At 32.4% G+C, this 14,999-nt stretch overlaps 2 protein-coding genes across 4 annotated transcripts; both read right to left on the bottom strand.

The window, feature by feature from the left end:
• Positions 1 to 5,006: 5,006 nt before the first annotated feature.
• LOC108466390 (uncharacterized) lies at positions 5,007 to 6,604 on the bottom strand. The gene is made up of 5 exons (XM_017766716.2): positions 6,418 to 6,604; positions 6,053 to 6,130; positions 5,647 to 5,968; positions 5,389 to 5,446; positions 5,007 to 5,078 (listed from the first exon to the last, which is right to left on the bottom strand). Exons 1-5 carry the CDS (start codon positions 6,602 to 6,604, stop codon positions 5,007 to 5,009), a joined length of 717 nt encoding a protein of 238 aa, XP_017622205.1.
• A 3,083-nt stretch (positions 6,605 to 9,687) lies between these two features.
• On the bottom strand, positions 9,688 to 13,588 carry LOC108467286 (protein RMD5 homolog). 3 transcript variants are annotated; one of them, XM_017767886.2, is made up of 4 exons: positions 13,412 to 13,587; positions 12,891 to 12,933; positions 11,243 to 11,318; positions 9,688 to 11,143 (listed from the first exon to the last, which is right to left on the bottom strand). In XM_017767886.2, exon 4 carries the CDS (start codon positions 11,096 to 11,098, stop codon positions 9,941 to 9,943), a length of 1,158 nt encoding a protein of 385 aa, XP_017623375.1. In that variant the 5' UTR covers positions 11,099 to 11,143; positions 11,243 to 11,318; positions 12,891 to 12,933; positions 13,412 to 13,587; the 3' UTR covers positions 9,688 to 9,940. The 3 variants fall into 3 exon arrangements, with proteins under 3 accessions (XP_017623375.1, XP_017623376.1, XP_017623377.1); XM_017767887.2 differs by having other exon boundaries at positions 11,237 to 11,318; positions 13,412 to 13,586; XM_017767888.2 differs by lacking the exon at positions 11,243 to 11,318 and having other exon boundaries at positions 13,412 to 13,588.
• Between the last annotated feature and the right edge of the window lie 1,411 nt (positions 13,589 to 14,999).

Below are 14,999 nucleotides of genomic sequence, written 5' to 3'. Positions count from 1 at the left end.
TTCGCCATCACAGACGGTGGTGCGTGACAACAACAAAGATTTTTGATCTTGCGCCGGTCTGGCGCCTGGGTACCGACCCGACCATGGCCGGAATGGGGAAAGATGGAGAGAGTTGAGAGCTTTGTTTTATTTTTTTATTTTATTATTTTTACTAATATTTATATTATTATTATTATTTCTCATGTATATATTATTATTTATATTATTATTATATTATATATACCCTTTCCATATTTATTTATATTATTACTATCATTATTGTTACTTCTATTATTTTTATTTCGACTACTATTATTATATATATATATGTATTATTGTTTGTATTATTATTATTATTATTATTATTATTATTATTATTATAACCCTATTGTTGTTACTTTACTTTTGTATTCTAAATATATTATTAATATTACTCATATTTTCATTATTTTTGCTATTACTATTATTATTATATATTAGTGTATATTTTTATGTATATATATATATTTATATATAGTATTGTTTTTTATTACTTTAATTTAATATTTTTATTATATTTGCTTTTTGTATTTCTATATTTATTATTATTATATAGTAGTGTGTATTTCTATTATATACATATATATATATTTATATATAGTATTATTATTTACTTTACTTTAATATTATTATTATTATCATTATATCCAACCCAATAATAATTCTTTCATAAAAGTAATATTCCGTATTTGGTAATTCGAGACAATTGTGCCCTAACTTACTGGGTTTCGATTTTTCTCCTTTAACCTAAATAACGGAATACTCTTTTAAATCGCGACATGAGTTTTGAAAAATGCTTATTCTCGGAGATACGAGGTGTTGTGCCCTAACTTACCGGGTATGGCATTTTGTTACCTCGAAATAAGATTTTTGCAAGGCAAATTCGGTGTTCGAAAATTCGAGGAAACGTGCCCTAACTTACTGGGTTTCGATTTTACTTGTTCACCTTAACTAACTGAATAACCTTTTGAAATACACGGATTTTTATATAAAAGGCAAGCTCGCTCTCGAAAATTCAAGATGTCGTGTCCTAACTTACTGGATGTGACATTTTATATTGTGAGACGAGAAGGTCTTTAACATTTGAGCATTTTCTTTACAAAGAGGGATCGTATTTTAAATTCTTTCAAGTTTTCAAATTTTCGACACTAAGACACTAATTAATCAACTAGGTGCCAATTTTGGGCGACGAGGGTGCTAATCCTTCCTCGTATGTAATGCACTCCGAACTCATTTTCGATTTTCGTAGACCAAAATTATCGTTTTAGTAAATCTTAACTTTTATTAAAATGATTAATTTAAGGTGATCCGATCACACCTCATCAAAAAATATTGGTGGCGACTCCTCTATTCGTTTTCATTTCCAAAAATCTAAGTCGATTCCCGTTTTTTCAAAAAAAAATGGTTACGACACATATTATCTAAGTTTAACAATGTTAACTTCTTAATTTTCATTTCATAAAGTAAAACGACCAAATTTTGATAAAACAAAAGGAATAAGTTCTTTGTTTTAATAATGTAGATAGATGAAATTCATAATTAAGTTTTGTTGATACGAGTCATCAACAAGGAGGAGATGACGATGAAAGGGAATATCAGTTCACTTATGACAGGTGGAGAACTAGTGTAAGAAAAAGGGAGAAGAAGAACTAGCAAGAGAGGAGAGCTAGGGTTGTGGTGTAGGGTTTTCAGAGGAGAAGGAGTCGATCCTTGGTCATTTGTGCACTTAGGCTTATATAGGAGGTCATCCATTGTCTTATAGTGCCACGTAGCCAACAACAAAATGTCCCACAAAGTTGTGCAAGTTGACCAGATGGCAGGATTTTTACAAGTCAGTTGTCACCAAGGAGCGTACTATGCAGTCTTGCTCTGACATTCTTATCATTAATGCCGTACGAGGCAATTATATTTGAGTGGTCCCCATAAAAGGTGCATAGCGAGCCGTCTTTAAGTTGACTCAAATAAGATTTGTTTTGGGTTGCTTGCGAATCGTCTCACACAAAGAGTTGATACGGGCTATTCGTTGTGGTGGGTTGTATGCAGACCGCTCTTAGCAAAGGGTCATATGCAAACTGTCCAATAGCCTGCCGCATGTTGTACTAAGGCCTTAGGCCCTTGAGTACTCATAGTCAAATTCTATTATATACAATTATTATGTGTGAGTCTCCAATCACACCATTATTACGTGTGGGTTTTATATTGATTTTTAATCTATTTGTGTTAGTATTAATTTAATTCTACATTTTAGTTGTTAAATTATATATCTATAAAACATTAAAAATGAAATAAGGATTTATATCATCTATACTTATTAAGATTAAAAAGTGTTGATTCAAAGGTTGTTTTCTTTTCCTTTGAAAATATATTTTTAGACTTTTTATTTTCTTTTATTTCACTTTCATTGGTTTTTGAAGGGTATTTGATGGCATTTCCTTAAATTGCATAAAACTATGATAAACTTTTAGAGGTAATTGATTGATGAGTGCTTTACCTTTTAATTTCTTTCTACTTTCTTTTGTTAGTACTACCCAACCATAGGAAATAAAAAAGTACATTTTGCTCTCTAATATTATTTATACACTTTCATTTATTTATCTTTAAATTATAACTTTCATTTTAAATTTGTCCCTAAATTTTAAAAGATTTTAACTACACCCCAAACAGTTTAGGTTATATAACTTATGTTATTCTATTATTAAAATAATTTAACTATTAAATGAGATGTCAAATTTTATATGGCATGGTTTAAAATGAAAAGTTGAAAGGAATATGAATATTGTAAAAATCATAAAAGCTTCATCACCCACTCTCCTCTTTTTTCCTTTTACTTTTAGAAGTTATGCGGCACATTTTACTCTTTTTTTAAAAAAAAATTCATTTTAAATTATGTCACATAAAATTTGACATGTCATCTATCGATTAAATTAACGATTTTAATAATTGGAGTTGATTGATATAACATCGATAGTTTAGATATATATATTTAAATTTTTTAAAAATTGAGAGCCAATTTAAAATGAGGATCACAATTTAGAGATGTCTGGTACAATTAACACATTTATTTATAATAATTTCTTAATAATGTTTTAATTTTGTATCAAACATACCATACGGTTGGCAATTTTTAAGAAACTAGAATGTTTTCTCTCAATTATATAAATAAATACTTCCATTAAGCATGATAGATTATTGACTTTAAACCATTGTGGATATTTAATTCGGTTTTTAGCAATTCAGAGAATATTTTAATTACTCTTTCTAACAAATTCAGAATGAATGCAGATATTAACCTTTTAATATCTTTTTTTTTTAGAATAAAGCTGATATTTATTAATGAAGGAAATAATGACACACGGCTCAAAAACTGACTCCAACATCCAATCAGAACCAGAAGAGAAAAGTATAGGAAACAAAACCAAATGAAATCGAAATAGTCAACAAAACTAGATAAAAAGACGCACATAGAAAACAAGCAAATCATAAATGAGAAAATAAATCGCCCCATGCCAAAACCCAAACATCACAGAACAGAGAAAATATCAGCCAAACTTTCTTCCAATCTTGCGAAACTCAAATCTGAAAGGAGTAAAGGAAGAAACTTGAAAGCTCTAAACATAATCATGGAGATTCGCAAGAACCTTCTCCAAAATCAGAGCATACCCCAAAAACTCACTTATTCTGGAACCAAATCGTTCGATCCATAGAGCCATCTTCTTCATCAATTCGGGAACGCCATCAATCCGGATGCACGAGACTTGCCGTCTTTTTTCTTCCAAAAACAAGAGTAGGAACCGCATTGTTAATCTCCCGAGGAAAAAAGATAAGAAACACTTTCAAAACTCTTCTCAGTAGAACGAATATTATGAAAAATAGAGCTGAGAATGGATTTATCTTTCGCAGATGTCTTAAGCTTTTTTATTACAATCAGATAATTCGACGAAAACCCATGTCGACTGTAAAAAAGATAAGCCTTCCACAAGCTCGTGTTTCGGCCACAAAAGACGACATTTTCAACAACGTAAGTACTTGCCCCTACAACTTCACACTTGTAGTCTCTAGCCAAAACTGCAACAATAGAAGTTCTAGAGTCCCTTTGAAAAGGCGCATCAAAGTTTATTTTGATAAACCCATTATTAGGTGGTTTCCATAACTTTTCTGTCATTGAACTGGAAAAACTCTTTATATTCTCATGACTTAAACATATCTCTTGATGATATCCTCGGATGAAACTTAAAGTTTTCTGCAATGAGAACTTGACACCTTCATACACACATTTAATTCTACGGTACCATAGTGCCATAAAGAGATAGATATAATCTGTCTGTTATGTTCGTCACCTGCAAGAAATGTATTAACAAAATGACATTTGTAATTTGAGGTACACCCAACCGGAGCCATTTTGATTTGAAGGCCATTACATAGTTGTCGTAAGATACAACACGACCACAGCAGATGATCTGAGTCCTCCGGATCTTTCTTGCAAAGAGACCAGTTAACATCCGTAACTAATTTCCTCCTAGCAAGAGTACAAAAATGCGGCACCAAGTTTTTAAACAACCTCTACACATGGATTTTTACTTTAGAAGGAATTTGTATAATCCATAGCGCCTTATAGAAACCCATGTAATTTTATGCATTAGGAAGGTTGTAACTCTTATTTTGATTAAGCTCTGTAAGTAGTACTCGATAATCGATCTTTACAGAGAATTCCCCAGTAGCGTCATGTTTCCATACCACCATGTCCTCTAGACCATGGCTATTAATTGGGATGGCAAAGATACGCTTTAATTGATCTTCATCAACAAAACTACCAAGAAGCTCATTATTCTAGGTATTGGTTTCTGATTCAATTAATTGGTTCACAGTTTTCATTTGAGGAATAAAATTTTGGAATAATAATCTACTATTTTCTAGACCAGGGAGCCACGGATCATTCCAAATGTTAACACGGGTTCCATTGCGGATTTGCCAAATAATCCCTTCTACAATCAATTTTCTAGCCTCACAGATACTCCTCCAGGTAAACAAAGGGTAAGAATCAACCTTTGCTGATAGAATATCTGAAAACAGAAAATAATGGGCTTTAAATACTTTAGCTAAAAGGCAATTGGGTTGGGATAAAATACGCCACACTTGTTTTGCTAATAACGCCTTATTAAACAAAAAACAAATTTCGAAAACCCAGTCTACCAGCACATTTCGGCTTACATAACACGTCTCACGTACTCCAATGAATGCCTTTAGCAGTTTTAGAATTTGACTATCAGAATTTTTCATAATACCTTCTAATTTACAACATAGCTATTTCGACAAAGCGAAACATTGCATGACATAAACCGATATTGCTTGAAGAACCGACTTTATAAAAACCTCATTACCACCCATAGAAAGATATCGCACACTCCAGTTATTGATTCTTTTCCTGAACCTGCCCACAAAATTAGCAAAAGCCAATTCTTTTTCCTACCAACCATCATTGGTAAGCCTAAATACTTTTCTGGATTTGAAGCCACCCGAACACCCAAAAGATTAACAATTATCTCTTTGATGTTTGACTCCACATTGGCACCAAAGAAAATAAGGGATTTATCAAAGTTTACTCTTTGTCTCGAAATCGTCTTATACTACCGAATAGTATTGCGGACCACATTAGTTCCTTCACTCGAAGCGTCCCCAAAAAAAATGCAATCGCCTGCAAAGAACAAATGGATTATCGATAATCTTTCCCTACTAATAGGAGCACCTCTCATCAACCCTTTTTGTTTTGCCTCGATAAGTAAAGTAGAGAATCCTTCAGCACAAATTAGAAATAGATAAGGGCTTAAAGGATCATCCTGTCTTAACCCTCGCGGCGGCGTAAACCAATCACTCATATCCCTATTGAGGCACACAGAATAGCTGACAGAACAAACGCATCTCATAACAAGAACAACCCAATCAGCATGGAAACCTAATCGAATCATCATTCCAGCTAAAAAGTCTCATTCAACACGGTCGTACGATTTACTCATACCGAGTTTAAGCGCAAAATTACCTTTCTTCCCTTTCTTTTTCATTTTAAGAAAGTGTAAGACCTCATAAGCAATAAGCACGTTATCAGAAATAAGTCTTCCTGGAATAAACGCTCATTGAGCTTCGTTAATGTAACATCCCAAAATCCTACTTATACGATTCACCAAGACTTTCGCAACGATCTTGTAAATAACGCTACATAAACTTATAGGTCTAAATTGAGAGAAATTCATTGGTTTCTCAACTTTAGGAATTAAGACAATGTGTGTTTTATTAATCTCTCCTAATTCAGATTCACCGCTTAAAATAGATAAACAAAATTTAGCAATATTAGGCCCAACAATGTGGCAATACTTCTAAGAAAAAAATTAGAAAAACTGTCATTACCAATAGCCTTCAATGGTGCCATATCTTTGGCAGCTTCTCCAATCTCCTCCTCGTTAAACTGTTTGAGTAGTTTTACATTCATAACCGTAGAAATTTGTTTCTCCACAATCCCGAATAACCGATCATCTGCACCCGCCTCCAAAGTCGAGAATAAATTACCAAAGTACTTAACAGCAAGTTGAAGCATCTCTTCAGTCGTAGAAGCCTATTTACCATCGTCCCTTTCCAAACTGTTAATCCTTCATTTATTATATCTTTGCACAGCTATTTTATGGAAAAAAAACTCGTATTCCGATCACCATTTTTTAGCCAATTAATATGGGCTCATTGCTCCCAAAATACTTTTTCTTGGCCAGTCTCTAAATTAAGACCCAGTTGAACATCCAGAATTTCAGCTAAAATCTCATCGGTAGGACCCTGGCTATACAAGTTGTTTAACCTTTCTTCTAAACTAATCCGACTTTCTTTTTCTCCCTATTTCTGGCCTGGTCCCATTGATAAAGCTGCTGGCCCAAGATCTCAAGCTTGTTCGGCACACTTCCTGATAATAAGTCCCATTTTCTTTTAACCACCTCCTCAAAAGAGTTTTCAAGACACTATTTTGCTTCAAAACGGAACCTTTTAATCCCATTAGTCTGATTTATCGGAACCTTTTAATCCCATTAACCTGCTCTATCCTTTGTTTTCCAATGGTATCCAATAGAATAGGACAGTGATCCGAAAATGCATGGCTTAAATGCCCCACCTAGTGGTTCAGAAAAAGATTCAACCATTCCAAAGAAGCAACCCCTCGATCAAGCCTCTCCCTTATATTTGTTGACAAAAATCTCCCTCGCTCCCACGTAAACCACCTACCCGTGTAGCCTAAATCATTTAGACCATAATCCTCCAATGTGGTTCGAAACTCTTCCATTTGACGTTCTAATCTAAGGAGACCACCCTTTTTCTCAAAAGAACTTATGATCTTGTTAAAACCCCCTATTACCACCCAAGAAACCGATTGATCATGGCCCAACTATCGATGTAGCTCTTAAGATCCACTTCTATACCTTTCTTCTAGATGCCCGTAAAATCCCATAAACCTTCAAACATCACTACCATCATTATCTTGGACCTCAACATCAATGTGACAACAAGAGAAACTTTTGAGCCGAAACTAACGAGTTCCCTTTCCACCCCAATAATAAACCACCTTTAAAACCTGATGCCTCAATATTAATTCCATTTAAAAAACTGTATTCTAGTCTAACCATTTCCATCATTTTCAAACTTAATTTTGTTTCTATTAGAAACAAAATTTAGGGATTAACGGCTCTTAGTTTGTTCTTGAGCCTATTAACAGTTCGTGATCTCCCCAAACCACGAACGTTCTAACTTAAAATCTTCATAGCATTTGGCTGCTCTGTTCAACAAAGCTAGCCGTTACAACAAGCGAAATTCTTTTCGAGCTGTTTCTAAAATTAGTTGTTGAATCTTCCACAACCCTTTGACGTTTCTTCCCTTCCAAAATAATTAATGGGTCATTTTCCTCATTCAGCATCAAATCTAGTAGGCCATTGTCCCCCACATTTTCAGTCGAAACCCCGTTACCCAAATTATGCCATCTGTCCAGCCCTTTAAGTGATATCTTTTGACCAGATTCCAAAGGCATGGAATTAGGAATTAAAGATCTTATCCCCAAATCACCCCTTTAATTTCTCTCAGTATCACTCTCCCCACTAAAATTGTTGTGCTGATTATTCCTTTACAAATCTGTACTGCTGAAAACAGAACCATCCATCGTACGTAACCACCGACTCACTGTACTGTTCCTTCGGCATGCCACCGCCCTTAAGGAGATGTCCCACCTAAAGATAATTTTAGCTGGATCAATTCGTAGTCGCAGTGGGCAAAAACTCTCACCATGCCCCAATTTACCATAATTGAAACAAAATAAACTCAACTTTTCATACTGAAAACGAGCATAAATCGTCGTTTCTTCTCATATCCGAATCTTTTTCTTTCTTTTCAACGGCATGGACACATCCAATCGAACACGAATACGTATAATCTAAGTCCCATCGCCGGAATAGCATGATCATATTCAATAAACTGCCCCATAAAATCGCCAAATTGTTTAGCCATCGTCTCCATCATTAATCCAAGAGGCAAATCATGTATTTGAACCCAAAAATCAATAAAATTTAACAAGATACTTGACGGATCTTCTCCATTTTGAACTTTTTGTAGAATAAGCAGATGGTTATTGAAGAACCATGGCGTACCAGATATCGCTCTTTTAATATCAACTTCATAAAAGAATTGGAAAAGGTATCTTTTATCCCCCAAACCTGAAATACAGATCCCACCAATAGAATGCCAGAGATCGTCTATAGTGTTGCGAAGAGAAGGAAAATGAACTACGCTATCGGTTAAGCAGCTCCCAACCAAACAATATTGATAGTTCCATTCCATCATAGCAGATTCTTCATTAAACTTTTCTTCCTCCTCGTCCATTAGTTTCAAATTGGCTATTCCTTCCTCCATAAAAAGAATCACTTAATCGGCTCTCCAAGAGAATAAAAATAGAACAATGACAAACCAAACACCCATAAGGAAAAAAGAAAAAAAAGACAGACAGAGAGAAGCATGTCACAGAGACAAACAGAGAGAAGCGTGTCACAGAGACAAACAAAATCAATTCAATATCTATTATTTTAAATCCATTTTATTTTTACCAATAATAAATTTAAAGTTGTATATCTATTAGGAGAATTTGATTTATTTTTAGAAATAGATTTAGAAATAGATTTAAAAATCTAAATTTATCATCTGTTATTTAGGATGGGTTTAGATGGGCAATGTGTCTACTTGCGATTAGTATAAAAATAACAATGACGGTTAGATTAAATACGGTAACGATACTACAATGTGAGAAAAAATATAAATTAAATGCACCACACCTAAATCACTCATCCAAACCCACCCTTAAACTTGTATCCCTAATTGAAAACAATAGTTGCCCCAAGAAGCATAGATGTCTAATAGAGATCTTCAAAGATAAAAGGCCTATGGAGAGAGATGCTCACCAAAAGCCCATTGAGCAAATCACGCCCAAGCCCACAACACCAATATCCCTAATGTTAAAATTAAGAAAAAAATTGAAATTCATCCGAGTAGATTTTTGAAAAATAACTTTAAAAAATTATATAAATAATTACTTTTTTTTCAAAAGACCATTATATAAAATATTATTTTAGACATGTATAAACTATAAAATTTTAGAAAATATTATTAAAAATAAAAATAAATTCAGCTGAACCGAAATCACGAATTAGGTTTCCAATACATGCATGGATGTAGGAAAGAGTTTCTATTTACAAGTAGTTCATCAATAAACACTACACCATTGCTGACCAGCATTTGTCAACATCTCACCACAAACAATTTCTATTTCTAGACATAATTTTTGATTCAGTCCAAAGGAAACAGTTCTGTTTTTTTTTTTTAATACAACCCCATTTGCAATTTAGGGTAAACATAATCAGAAATTCAGCTGTCTGCACCGCGCCGCATCGACATCGGATGGGCAGTACGGGCACTTGAAAGTTTTCGATCCATTCTTCGACATCTTGTTGATGGATTGTTTGCAGAGCACGTGACCACACGACATCAGCATCGGCGGGTTATCTTCGGTCGATTGCTCCTTGGACACGGGACACACGAATATAGAATGAAATTGGAACTCTTTATCTAACTCAACCGGCACAGGCAACTGCTTCATTGATTGCCATTCTTGCTTCTTCCCAGCCATAACTGTCATAAACTTTAAAAGTGGTGGTAGACCTTGCACACCTGCTGCTATTGTCACACTCAATGGGCTCTGATATGACTGCCCCAGTAAGTTGCAGAACTGTCGAGTGAGCTCTTCAGCCACTATATCCCAATTGGTTGGTGATAATAAATGAGCATATGGGGACTCACTAAGTCTGTCGGAATACAAGAGACACCCCATGAGTTTCTGGATCTCAGCCATATGGTTTCCGGCAAAAGGAACGAAGTTAGTTCTTGCATACTTGAGTGCTTCATCTCTGCTTCCCTTCTGTAGTATTTTCACAAACTGCAACTGATGGAGTCCCAACAGGAGGTCCGAACCATTTTCTTTCAGTTTATCAGAGTTTGCGGCTGCCCATTTCAGGGCAGGCTCTAGGTTCCTACTCTTCATGGCTTCAAGTATTTGATACATTTCTTGAAAAAGCGATCTCACAGCAGCAGCAGCTTCTGCTTCCCTAGCTTCAGTTATAAAACAATCACCAACATCAAACATGCCCTGCCGATAGAAATGGCTGGCAATTATTTGGTTAACTGTATGAGAATCAAACTCGATATTTCGATAAGCCTTGGATATATCAGGATTAAGGGTTTTCTCAAGAGCTTTTGGATACTTGCTCAATGCAATGTTGAGTTCCTTCTGTGTGCCTTCTAGCTGAGCGAGTGGAGCAATTTCATGCAACTTTTGCTTCAGTTCAGCAAGTATAGATTTATGGTCAAGGGTGGTTGACTGCATCATTTCTATTGCCTTCTCGATTTCTTGTACAATCTGATCCATAACTTCCTGCACTTTAGAGCAGGACAGCTTTTGCTTCTTTGCTACACGATCAAATGCATCCTTCAGGTTATTCAACTCCATTGTCAATCCCATTCACAGTATCAGTCCTTATATTAGAATATTTTGTCACAGAAGCAACTGCAAAGAATGCAATAAAGAATTCGTATCAGTTAATATTTAATTTCAAAGAAATTATATGCGGCAACACACAAACACACAAAGAAAAAGTACCAAGACCTCAGATCTGGAGCCGATAGTTAATGGTTGGTCACAGGCTGCAGATATAGCACTCTATAGTCCATTCAATTTAAACCTATGTTTGAAATATCAGGTTTGCGTTAGATTATAAGAATGCTAGAGAAAACATGATTACAACAAATTAGCAAACAATGACCTCAGATGCTCAATTGCCATCTAGATTCAAATAAGAGAAAAAGAAAAGAAAAGAAAAGTTTGATAACAATACGAATAGTCTACAAAGTCTTGAACAGTTCTTAGTCTATTAATTTAAACATCTTTTTCTAAGAAACCAGGCACAACTTTAGCACAAAGAAACAGCTCCACCAATTAAGTACTTGAATCAATTCTAGATGATGCACAAGCAGGCCAATACATCCTGATTACCAAACGCACATTTAGATAAATAAAAGATTACCAGATACATTGGAAGTCTAGTGTAACCACAAATTCTGTTCAAACAAAGGGGAAATTCTGCTAGATGTAAATAAGATGAACAATGTATTACAGGATTGAACAAGTAAAGGTAGAATTAACAATGCTGCACTGACAAATAAAGATAAGAGTTAAAATTTTGAGTATAAAGGAGAAGATAGAGGTTGCAAACATTGAGTATAAACAGAAGGAAAACACATTTAAGGTGGTCTGGAAACATAACAATTTAGAAATAGCCAGTGAGAAGATTTGATTCAATACAAAATGCTAATGTCAAGCGAGGGAAAGGAGAGCAAAGACGTGAATAGCATCTACAAATGCCGAACTAAACTATTAGTCACCTTACTGAGACCATAGTGTTAACTTGGGTTGTAAATGAATAACGCGTTTGATTAACAGTTCACTTATGTTCGTTTAACAAACTAAATAAACAAAAACATAACTAGATTTTGAGGCTTGTTTACTAAACTAACCAAACACGAACAAGACATGTTCAGTTCATTTATGTTCATTTAGAATTTGTTTATTGTTTGATTATAATAAAATAAGATAATATTTATATTTGATTATTTCATATCTAAATAATAAGAAATATGTTTATTTATGGTTTGTCGGTTTACTATTCATGAACAGATTTTTAATTGTTTGTCGACATATTCAATTATATTAAGTTTACGAATAAGTTCATTTATTTGAACGAATGAACACAAACATACAAACACAAATGCAACTTTGGAATTCTTAACAAACACAATCAAACTTAAAAATAAACTAGCAAACATCAATAAAAGTTGTTCATTCAAGCTGAGTTTATTTACCACCTTCCATAAGCATGGTATAGCCAATACTCCATATAAATAGGACAAAAGGTTATTTTTCAAAGTTAATATTCTTGTTATTACAGTAAGCAAAAAGGAAATGCACAACCATGACATATATTCTATACGAATGATCTTGACATCTAAAGGAAGCCCTAGGCAAAGAACAGGACATAATCAATCTGATTCTCAGATTAACAAATCGATATCCACTTTAAAGAATAATATAAAAGTTTCAATTGGATATAAGAATTACAAAAACACAAAGCTTATAGTACTTAAAATTATAAGTCCATATCAACAATCAGTTTCGAATCAGCATTTCCATAGAATTCATGAGAGAAAATAAAAACTTTTCTAAGTAACTAAGTGAAAACAGATTAATATCAAATTACCATTCAAAAGCTTCGGGGAGTACGGTAAAAGTTGAAATGATTCCTGCAACAAAATGAATAATCAACATTCAGTGTTCGAATTGAAATGAAAATTATAAGATGGATCTCATTCAATGCAAAATTCGTAGTTACAATTACAAATTCAACTTTAAAATACAAGATATCTAAGACTAGAAAGGGCCGTTAATAACTTAAATCGCATAATTATCGAAACTTATAACATAAAAGAGATCAAACCTTAACTAAATCAAACAAATTAATCGAAGGAACAAGCAATTAAAAACGCCATTTAAATTAATAAGAACTGCAAATCAATTACTGAAACTAAAGCACCAAAGATAAAAAAAATTTAAAAATAAAGAGAAATCCATAATAATTTTATATACGTACACGAAATTGAAGACGAAGATAAACAAGAAATTAAATAATTTATATTAGAATAAAAAGAATTAAGATTTTAATATAGATTTTAAAATTTATTTTTCAAAAGGAAATAAAAATGAAAAAAGGGAAGAGCGTACGGATTTGCGGTGTAGAGAATCAGCGAGGGCGAAATCTCGGTGGGGGTGGGGAGTAGGAAGAAGAGAGGAGAAGAAAGGGGATGATTTTGAGGACTGAAATGGCGAAAAAGGGAATAGAGGTTTTGTGTTATTGCTGTTTTATGCCCGTTTAAGATACGGGGGTTATTTGGGAAACTGGAGGTTTGTGTAATGGATCAGGATCAAGGAATCCTGGCCGTTGATGTAGTGTTGTTGAATCAATGATTATTTTGATCCGTCCATGATCATCGGAAAATTTTTATTTATAATTATTTAATTTATAATCTATCTATTTTATAAACATTGACATATATCTATCATCTATAATATATATTAAATTAGGGTAAATATATAGTTACTATATTACTAAATTGAAATTAAAAATATTTAATATATTATTAATTACCATGTGATAATAAAAATAATTAATATTATTGAGATAGATAACATCATTTTAATACTAAATTAGGATATGTTTGTTTCACATAAAATGATTTAGGATAAATATTTTCTATTTTTTAACGTTTGTATCATGAAAATAATTTGGTCAACAAAAAAAGTCAATTTTTCTAAAAAGGATTTTATCTTTTAAAAGCATAAATTACTATCTAGAAATTATTTCTTTATACAACTTGATTTTCATATAAAAATTAACTTGAATAAAGTCAATTATTATATTAATTTTAATAATAGGTGCATTTTAATAGAGGCATAGTTTAAAACAATTTTTAATATAAATTCAACAACTTTTTTAGCTTATCAAATAGTACTGAAATAAAATTAGAATGTGTTTGTTTCACAAATAATGACTTACAAAACGAATTTTTACGTTTTTTACATTTGTTTTATGGAAAATAGTTTGATAAGTGAAAAATAATTTGCTGATCAATGGAAAATAAATCTTTTCTCTGAAAAATGACTTTCCTCTTTTAAAAACATAACTCATTTTCAAAAATGTAATTTCTCATAGGTAACTTGATTTTTATATAAAAATAAATTGAATAAAATTAATTATTATATTAATATTTTAATAATAAATATATATTACAACTTATAGATATTTTATTGCATAAAATATGAATATTTTAATAAAGATATAAATATAAGCATTTGTTTAAATCTTACTTAATTTCATTTATCACTCTATTTTCATTGTATCACTATTTACTCCCATATATATAATATACTTAACTTTAAATTAAGTTTTAGTTAAATATCTATTAATAATATTATTAAATCTATATGAGATATAATTTATTATAAAATAATAAAATAAATTTAATTGTCCAAGAAAATGTTTCTTCTCTAACAAATATAATTTGTTTTATGTTTTTCACCACAACCAAATTAAAAAATAATTTCAAGAAAATTATTAAACAATGAGCGAAAATCATCTTAGCATAAAAATATAATTTTCTTCAAAAAAATCAATTCGCATTTTAAAATTTATTTTTCAAGTTTTCATAGTTTCAATGGCCCGTTTGACCCAATCTAAGCTTGAGTAATGATTTTTATCGTTGAGTAAACCCGATCTAATTTAAATTAAAATTAAAATATTTTATATAAACAT

The sequence above is a fragment of the Gossypium arboreum genome, chromosome 2 (assembly GCF_025698485.1).
Source record: "Gossypium arboreum isolate Shixiya-1 chromosome 2, ASM2569848v2, whole genome shotgun sequence".
NCBI classification, from domain to species: domain Eukaryota; kingdom Viridiplantae; phylum Streptophyta; class Magnoliopsida; order Malvales; family Malvaceae; genus Gossypium; species Gossypium arboreum.
The sequence above is the reverse complement of the archived record's forward strand: the minus strand, read 5'-3'. Positions and strand labels throughout refer to the sequence as shown.

Excerpts from the sequence above, each read along its gene's own strand:
- LOC108467286 (XM_017767888.2), bottom strand. The coding sequence starts at position 11,098 with ATGGGATTGACAATGGAGTTGAATAACCTGAAGGATGCATTTGATCGT.
- LOC108466390 (XM_017766716.2), bottom strand. The coding sequence starts at position 6,604 with ATGCTTCAACTTGCTGTTAAGTACTTTGGTAATTTATTCTCGACTTTG. Across the intron at positions 6,131-6,417 it reads GGCACCATTGAAGGCTATTG|GAAGACTTATTTCTGATAAC; the intron begins GTAATGACAGTT and ends CGTTTATTCCAG. Across the intron at positions 5,447-5,646 it reads GTGGTCCGCAATACTATTCG|GTTCAGGAAAAGAATCAATA; the intron begins GTAGTATAAGAC and ends TTTTGTGGGCAG.